Source organism: Corvus brachyrhynchos, unplaced genomic scaffold, assembly GCF_000691975.1.
Source record: "Corvus brachyrhynchos isolate BGI_N302 unplaced genomic scaffold, ASM69197v1 scaffold413, whole genome shotgun sequence".
Classification (NCBI taxonomy): Eukaryota; Metazoa; Chordata; class Aves; order Passeriformes; family Corvidae; genus Corvus; species Corvus brachyrhynchos.
In genome coordinates this window covers 123716-132887 of record NW_008237240.1, presented here as the reverse complement: position 1 = coordinate 132887, position 9172 = coordinate 123716, and the positions used below count along the sequence as shown (strand labels likewise).

Sequence of the window (9172 nt, the reverse complement as noted above, 5' to 3'; positions counted from 1 at the left end):
TTCTTTTTGAATCGATCTAAACTGGAGAAGCTCTGACTGTCACCTGAATAATCAAGGTGACCTGCTCATTGAGAGTTAGAGTTTGGATATTCCCTCCGATGTGTGAAGGTGCTCAGTGGTTCCTCGGAACAAAACAGATTATGAGTGCCATAGTAAGCCTTGGAAACATTCAGGGAAGAATATTGTTAACTCACCTTCTCTTAGGTTTTAGGGAAGTTCCCCTGCCTTAATTGTTGAGTTCTAAGATGTTTCACATTACTCTTGTTATGTTCAAATTACATACCATGGCAGTCAACTATTTAAGAATTTGACAGTAAGTGTTACTGGATACCAGACCTCTAAGTAAGTTGAGAGCACGATTAAAATCTCTTCCCTGAGAAAATGTGGTGAGCAGAGCTGCTTTTTTTCCCAGAACTTGGGGCTTGTGCACAAAGAATGTGAAGACACCAGCTATGGAGTGGTTATGCAGGAGTACTTTTTTTCATCAGTGATTATGTAGGACTGTGGTTTTCTTTAATGTTTTTGCCAGCATTCATGACAAACGACTGATCTGAGCTGTGCTGCTGTTACAGCAAAGATGGGAAGACCAGGAACCATGAGAGAGAGGATGGAAGTGGCACAGGGAAGAGGGGGCAATGTCACTTCTTATCTGAATTGGACAAATGGAGGGAAACAGTGGCAGGACCCGCAGCTCTGTTTGCATTCATGCATTGAAAAGTAGTGCAGCACATCTGCTTTCCAAGAGATAACTTTGTATATCCTTGGGCAGATGCGTTAGCATGGAAAGCCTGGCACTTAAGCCATCTACAGAAGTCCTTTCCTATATGAATCTGCATTAAAAATACGAAATTTCCTAATAGACAACTGTGCAGATGTTCAGCTCTGCTTATGACATCCACCAAACAGATGACAGCCAACAGCCTCTGAACTGTTCAAAATTCTGTTTAGCTGAAGAAAATTCATTACTGTTTTTTCTTTTGAGCTTACACACATCCTGTTCATATTGGTGCAAGGCACCTGTGCTGGTAAAAGGAGTGGAAAAAAATCCAGATTTTGTATGCATAATTTAAAAAAAGAAGAGGAAGGCTGTTGTCATGGTCAGGGGAGAAGGGGAAGGAGATGTAGTCATGTAGTCCAAAAAGTGCCAAGTGGAATTGCACCGAATGCTGTGATAGGCAAATATAGCAAGAGGTATGGCTGTGAGCACAGAACTTTGACCTTACAGTGTCAGTGGTGCAAGAACTGGAGCAGGGTTTGTATGTTTATGTAGCTGATAAGATTGCCATTAGTTACCACTATTGAGCATGGAAAGAACTCAAGGATTTTGGGTGCAAAGCATTGTGCTTTCCTAAAAGACCTCCAGAAAAACCTTTTTTTTACTTTTACTGTTGTCCCAGGTTGCAAAAGTCTCCAGAACAGTCAGTGCAGAAGAAAGGGAGGCAGGAAACAGTATATTTCAAAATTCTAAGAAATATCATTTCACCTTTACAGAAGCATAGGCTGATCCAGAGGAACGAGAGCTTTTGGACATTTTGAGTGGCTGTCTTTTGAAATGTCTGCACAAGTAATTGTTCAGCCAGCTCCCTTCCCCCTTCAGCTCTGTCCCAAGCTCTGGAATCAGAGTAACGAGAACCAAATTCCTTAAGTGCATGAGAAACCAAATACAATGGGGACTAAACTTATAAATGTATTAATCTGGTGCAAGATCTGAAAGGAAAACTAGTGCTAAAGGGACTGTATGTGCTGCAAGAGCTCTTTAACCTCTTCTGTCAAGGCAGAATGAACAGAAGATTGCTTTATTTTACTCCTCTTCCACCTTTCAGCACATTACGGTGCCAGATTCTTGCATTGTCTACAGAATAATTCCTCTGATGCAGAAGGCTTTGCAACATGTTCCTAAACAAAAGTCTGTGAACTTTCTGCACTTCCCCTGCAGGGTGGCAGCAGTTCTGGTTGCACCATGGCCGAGCCAAAGTCCGTGTGTGTTTCAGTGGACGAGGTGGTCTCCAATGGCACAGACACCCAGGACATTCGACTCATGAATGGACACCTAAAAAAAGTGGACAATGCTCTGACAGAAGCTCACAGGTTCTCCTACCTGCCCCGTAGGCCAGCTGTGAACATTGAGTTTAAAGAACTGTCCTACTCTATCCAGGAAGGGCCGTGGTGGAGAAAGAAAGGTGAGGAAAACAAGGTTTCATCCACGAGAAGCTGTAGATGCAGTAGTTCATACAACTGCTTATTTCTGCCTCCCAATTCTTAAGTATTTGATGTAAATATAGTATTGCTGTGCTGCCAAATATCTGTCCTGTGATCCTGCCTGTCTACAATTTATTGTTGAGGGTGGGTAGAGCATGCAGGAGTTTAAAGATGGGGGTGGGGGAAATGAGGAGGCTTTGTTTTTTACTCCTGCAGTTGGCTGTTTTGTGAAATGGTTGTTTTTTCAGTACTCTTTCAGAACAGCGAGTATCTCAGAATTTCAGAAGGCATTAGACACCAGGATAAAAAATTCTTTTCTTTAAAGGCTATGTTTGGAAAGAAGTGCTGTGAGCTACAGGTCTCTCTGCAGCTTGGATGGGTCTCTCTAAGCTTCTAATTTCTTTGATGAAATCACTGGCTCTTGCCAGTGGTGTGGTTTAGTCATCCTGTGGTTTAGTCAAGGACCAGGATGCTCTTTGGGTAGCTCCTTTGCTGATACACACTGCAAAGAGTTCGCAGCCTGCAACACAGGCCATACCAAAAGGTATTGGGCACTTCTTAAGGAAAGAGAAGTGTTGGGAGTAAGAACTCTCAACTCTCTTTTTTATATATTCTTGGCTGATTCCAGTTCTGAAAGGTGGCTCTGTCCTTTCTCCTCTGCTTGGCAACCATTCCTTTAATACCTTCATTTGCTTTGTGTAACCGTGTGTTTCCTAGAGAGTTTTGGGGGGTTTTTTGGGTGTGTGTGACTAGTCCTCTCTGAAAGGAAAACTAGGTCGTGCAGTAAATTCCTGCCAGAGAAAAGAAGTATGCCCAAGGGAAAATATTGAAATCTTCAGGAGGATTCTGTGTACTAAATGATATAATTGCTCTTCCTTGAGGAATTCTCTCTCAGTAATGTAAATTTGTATGGTTGTGTGCTTTAGATCTTTTATGAGATAAGGCCCTGCCAGTGCAGCGCTCACCTGAGCCGTACTTGATACCTGCACTGGCTCTGAAACTGTAAGTCCACTGGCTTAAAGGTTCCACTTGAAATTGTTTCACCAAGTAGTTGGCTGCTGTCTGTAAATTGTGTTATTATCACAACACCAAGGCTTCAGTAGTCTAAAAATGTGTGGTATGAAAAGAACTGGAGCTGTTGCCATGAAAGTGCTACTGTATGTGGACAGGCTGTGCATACAATTGAAAGATCTGCAGATTTCATGCTTTAATGGGCTTTTCAACATCAAAACTGAATGTGGACACACTGGCCTTCTTTTAATTATTTGCTAGAATTGCATGGAGCCACATTGTCCATAGGAGAACAACTTGGTTTGGCAGCAACTTTGGTACATTCAAAATTATTCTTTATCTTATCAGAACAAACACAAAACATTGAAGGTTTTTTTGTCCTCCAAGAAATAGAGCTATGCCAAAATGTCTCATTTAAGATTTAGAAGCTTGAGATTTCTAACTGGATCTTTTTCTCACTGGCCAGAAGTGATTGAGGGGTTCTATACCAAAAACCTCTGTTCACATTTACTGACGTGCCTGGGTGACTTGGCTTGAACAAAACAATGTCCTGGCAAAAATGTCCTGCAGCTGAAAATGACCTGTGGAGGGATTTAGCTCTGGGGTATGGCTATGACTGGCTGTGACATTTGGATTTGAAAGAGGAGACTGAACTTTCCTGGCTGCCTGTTTGCAGGGGTTCAGATCCTCCTCACCTGGTCCCACACCTTGTGTCATTCCTGGGACCACCAAGGACAGCCTTGGAGTGGCTGAGCTGCTGTCTGCCAGCAGCACTTGGCTCTCTTCTGCTTGCCAAGGACCTAAAACAGACCTGGGAGGTCTGCACTCAGTGCCAAGTGAGTGTGAGCCAAAGAGTGCTCTCACAGCCAGGAAGGTGAATCACACCCCGTGATTGAGGCCATGGCCAGCTGGAGGCAAGTCATTATCCTTCTCTTCATCAGTAAGAGCACAGCTGGAATATTAGATCGGTTTTGGGTGCCTCATACCAACAGAGATACTAGGAAGCTGGAAAGGGTCTGACAAAGGGGTAAAAAATTGTTCAGGGGACCTACAAAGAGCAGCTGAGGAGTCCGGGCTCGTTCAGTGTAGTGAGGGGGAAGCTGGGGGATGGTCTCACTCTGGCATACAGCTGCCTAGAGGGTAGTTACCCTCTAGTAGAGGAGCCAAACTCCTGCCAGTGGTGCCAGATGATACCTAACGAGAGCCCATGGCCACACACTGCAGTTCGGGTGGCTTATGGTGGACCCCAGGAAATAAATACCTGTTCCCCAGGTGCAGCTCTGGGATGTGTCAGCCAGGGACAGTGGGGCTTTCTCCATGGCCAGGGAGTGTGGGAGATTTGGCTGAGCAGCTGATCTGATCTGGAGTTGCTGATTGTCTTGCTTTGAGTAGAAGGCTGGCCCAGGTGACCTCCCTCTGAAGGTCTTTTGCTTCAGTGTTTCAGTGAGTTGCTGGTCAGATTACAGAAACCAAACTTTCCTCACAGCCACATTCCCTACCCCAGAGACTGGCTCAATATATTGGTTTTAACAGAAAAGATTTTCCATTAGAGAAATGAAAAACCAAATTGCCTGAATAGTCTCCAATGAAGGCAGGAACCAAACAGTTCAGATTCTTTGAATGTTTTAGCGGTTCTGCAAGTAGAATTTCATTTTGTGTGTAATTTGGGGTATCTCTGTTTAAACCTGATGGATTTGTAGCTGAGTGCATTACATGTAAAACTATTCTGACTGCCTTATACTGGTTTCTGCTCCAGTGGGAAACTGGGACTTTGCAGTGCCCAAGAGAAGGGCAATGTTGTACCTCCAAACACTGGTGGTGGCTGCAGTTCAGCACTCCTTGTGGATACCCTGTGCTAAAAGTCTCTTTCATTGCTGTAATATGAAATATTTGAATTCACTTTTTATGAGGAGAGTAGCAGAAAACATGCTGGGGAAAAAAAAGAAAGGAGATGTCTCTCAGTTCACGTTGTTCTTGGGTGCTGGTTGTGGTAAGAAGCGATAAGGGATGCTGTTTCAAAAATATGCCTTTTAAATTAATGGTGTTTCTATTCTGAAATGGAGCTTGAAAAAGAAAATCTACTATTTCTACATCATTCTCTACGACTGTAATGAATTAGTTAAAACCTTTCAAGACTGTTGGATCACAAAGGCAGAAAGTATAGTTTCCTTGCAAAGACAATTTGTGCCAGCATGTTGGAGAGGAATTCAACTGAAGAGCAATTCCCTTCAGTTAAAATGGCATTGCAAAGTAATGTTAAGGTTAGGTTGAAAATTAGCAGAAGGAGGAATAATTAGTAGTGCTGCCATTGTGTTCTGTACTTAGCTTGATTGTTCAGACAATGCAACTCATGGTATGTCATGTCTTTTACTTTTCATTAAAAGCCCAAAGAAAGGTGAATTTGTATTGCTTGTCAACAACAAAGAAGCTAAATAAGACATAGTAGACTTCAAATTGGAATTTTTCATTGATTTTTGTCTCAGCCTTAAACTGCCTAATTAAACTATTAAATATAATTTTCTCTTTAAATATAAGGAGGGGCATTTTGATTCTAAGTTTTATATGATAAATGCTTCTCTCCTTATGAGGCTTTATCAAATTCGTAGCAGAGATTTGTGTGACTCTGGATCTGATTAATTCCTGGTGTAATTTCCCCTGAGGTCAGTGGGATTAACAGGGAAGGAATATGGCAGGTCAGTCCTTGATCAAAGCAGCTGTATCTGACCCATTCCATTCCGTGGGAGTTGTTGCCAAAATGGGAATTTTGAAGAGGTTAAAGAGATACAAGTTTCAGAAGGTCTCAGTCGACTTTGGCCTTTTCCCCATAAAGCTTCTAGGGAATTGGTCAACAGGTAGAAACAACTGTTCCTTCAGTTTTGAAGTAAAGAGATTTTTGAGTGACTTGTGAGGTTAAGGATCTTCCAGAACTGAAAATGTGTCTCGGTCTTTGAATCCAGTCTATGTTTGAGCATGTCCTGGGGGTTTTCTGTGGGACAGCGAGGTTCAAGATTTCAGAAAGCCCCAGGACTCCTGGAGGAACTGTTGTGAGGTTAACATGGACTGGCAAAGCTGGAAAAAGGGAACTTCAGCACACATAGAAATAATAGGGCTGCTTAGCCCCAGGATAGTTCCCCTTTCTTTTAGGATGAAGGACCCAGCTAGCTTGGAGGCAAAGAGAAAGAGGAGAGTCCTGTGTTAGATCCAGTGTGGATCCTTAAATGTGAAAAAGCAAGATCTGCAGAGCTTAGAACAGAGCGTGGCCGAAGTTTCACTGCCTTGTCACAAAGCCATTTATCTAAGGTTAGAGAAAGAGATGAAAGTGGGTCTTATCTTGGCTTCTGAGCTGTGTGTTTAAACTGCAGTTTGAAATGCAAATCACAGAAACACAGAGATTGGTTTTACCAGTTCATAGAAAGATTATAGATGTGTAGGTTTTCGTACTAGGACTGCCTGAAAACTGTTTGCAAGAGGATTTGTTAGAAAAGTCAGTGCCTCAGGATTCTGCCATTTCTGTTAAAAGCACCATGAAATAATCTGAATTGTGGTTTGGGGATGAATTATGTATAGTCTCCTATACAAAGGGGGCATGAAAAGTGCTTTGGAGCTTTCTGTCTAGGTCAAAGTCATTCAGCTTTACTTTAAAAAGATATATATACATTCTATATATCCATGAAAAGACATTAGCTCTATTCTTTCTAGGTGGCTTTGCTATAATATAGGATGGAAATAGAAATATTCTGCCTATTTGATGGAGTGCATCCAGCAAGAAAGCAGTGATAAATTTGCTTTCAAAACACAACAACTCAGGGATTGCTTTAGCTTTTTTTTTTTCTTTCCTCTCACACTTCTCAGTATTCATGGTTAATTAGGCAGCGTTTTAGTTGGAAATTTCTCCGTTGTTATTTTTAGGACTGTAATGAGTCATTTGTGCCGCGTTCGAGTGTGAGTTCTGGTAGGATTTGGTCTCTAGTAACCTCTGAGGGAACGTGCTCCGGCCGGGCAGAATGCAGCCGGGGATTTTCGTGGAGTGGCTTTGGAGCAGTACAGAAATTCATGCTCAGCAGAAAACGCGGTATTTCTTGCTATTTTGGGTTTGTTCTGATGGCTCAGACATTTGGAAACAAACCGGAGAGGTGCTGTCTTTGCTGTCAAGGTTGTTGCTCCGCAGCTTTGAGCGGCAGCAGCGGGAGGAGAGGAAGGAAGGACCGGGCTCATTCCGGGGGGCTCCGAGGTGTCCGATGGGGAACATGGAGTCTTTGGCAGGTTCTTTGGTATTCATGAAAGGCGAAAAGTGGCCGTCACAGCCCGAGATAGTGTCATCAGAACAGCGCGATCTCTGCCTTCCAGCTCCGAGGGCTGTATATTATGTTAATACCGTTCTCTGCATAAGATGGAAACTTCAGCCGCTGTCAAACCATCAGCAGAGATTTAAACAGGCTGGGCTTTGCTCATTTGCCTCGGTGCTGTCTTAGGAATTAGTTCTGGTACACACGCTCGCACCGACCCGTTTCCTTTATTCAGTTGGGCGCCCTTTCTTTCTTCCTTTCTTTTTTTTTGCAGCATCCTTTCTACGACTTCATTTAAAAGATCCCCCCCCCTCCCCCTTCTCCCATCCCTTCCGGAGACATCCAGATGAAACAGAGGAGGGGAGGATTTGGCCTGAACGCTGTGCTGATCCGTGCTGGGAGCCGGGGCAGGTGCAGTGCGGTGGAGGTGCCGCATGCCCGCCCGGCGCGGTTACTCGCGGCCGATGCACTGCAGTAACCCGGCGGGATGCGCTCCTGCCTGGTTGGCTGCTCCAGGCTCTGTTGCTAAGATGGGAAGGAGGCAGGGGAAGATGCCGAGCCGGGATGAGCAAAACCCACTTTCCGAGAGTTTGCTTTTTTTTTTTTTTTCCCCCCCTCGCCTCTCTCTGACAGATGGGTTGTATTGTTCTCGACCATTTTTTGCCTGCTTTGTCTGAGAGCGTGTTTTCATCTCGGAGAGGAGGATGTGTGCAAATTAAGATCCATATGTTAGGAAGAATAAACAAGTTAGGCCGGTTGCAACCAACTGCGATGCTGGTAAAAGGTTCTTTTTAGGCAAATATGGTAAAAGGTTCTTTTTAGGCAAATACTGTGTAGATTCGTTGGCAGCAGCTTAAGATGTTGGCAAAATCAATAAAAATGAAACATGATTTTTTAGCAGAGGGCTTCTAAGCACATGTTTTAACCTTGATAAAATCCGTGCAGTTTTTCTTTCAACACTTCGGCTGTGTCAAGATGGTAAAAATATACTGAGTAGTCACTGTTTCTGGAATAGTTCACAGTGTTTCATTAAGTGATAAATAACTCCCAGTGTCCTTTTGCATGTGTTCCATAAAACAGAGGTTATTGGGTACAGGTCTTGGTCAGCCCCTTTGTCTGATCCTTCTACTGTTTTCCAGCTGAGTAAGACCTTACTTCAGCATTACTTGTTTTTCTTCAAGCAGATCCCATTGTTACTGTGGGTTTGGTTTTGTTGGGGTTTGATTTTTGTTTGCTTGTTTGTTTGGGGGTTTTTTTTGACCTGGAGCTTTTTTAGAAATGAGCCTTGAGTTTGACTCAGTGAGTTTTGGTCACTGAGTCTTTGTGTGAGCAGAACATCACCTTCTTCTTTCTCTTTGCTGTATTGTTTATTAAACCTAAACATTATGATCTCCTCACTATTTTTCATGCTAGCTAATGTTTTGATACAATACATTTTATTAACTGCTGCTGTGAAAACTTGTAACTGAGGAAGGAAGTTTTAGAGAGATACCAATTAAAACATTTTTTAATTTATGTGCCAAGAAGTGGTCACAGTGAGTTGTTGGGAGTCTGAGCTCTGGTCTTTGTTGTTCCATCTCTCAGAGAATGTGTTAGGGTCTGGCTGCAATTCACCCTGACACCCTCCACTAGAACTTTCTGTATGCTGAGTGGGATTTGATGAAATGATTTATCCT

General features: G+C 43.1%; 1 protein-coding gene across 1 annotated transcript in view; it reads left to right on the top strand.

Moving 5' to 3' along the window:
• The first annotated feature begins 1906 nt into the window (after positions 1-1906).
• The window catches only part of ABCG1 (ATP binding cassette subfamily G member 1), a 49071-nt gene continuing 41805 nt past the window's right edge, over positions 1907-9172 (top strand). The window contains exon 1 of the mRNA XM_008630581.2: positions 1907-2180. Within this exon, the coding sequence (XP_008628803.1) occupies positions 1961-2180 (220 nt within the window). The 5' untranslated portion in view covers positions 1907-1960. The remainder of the gene's footprint in view (positions 2181-9172) is intronic.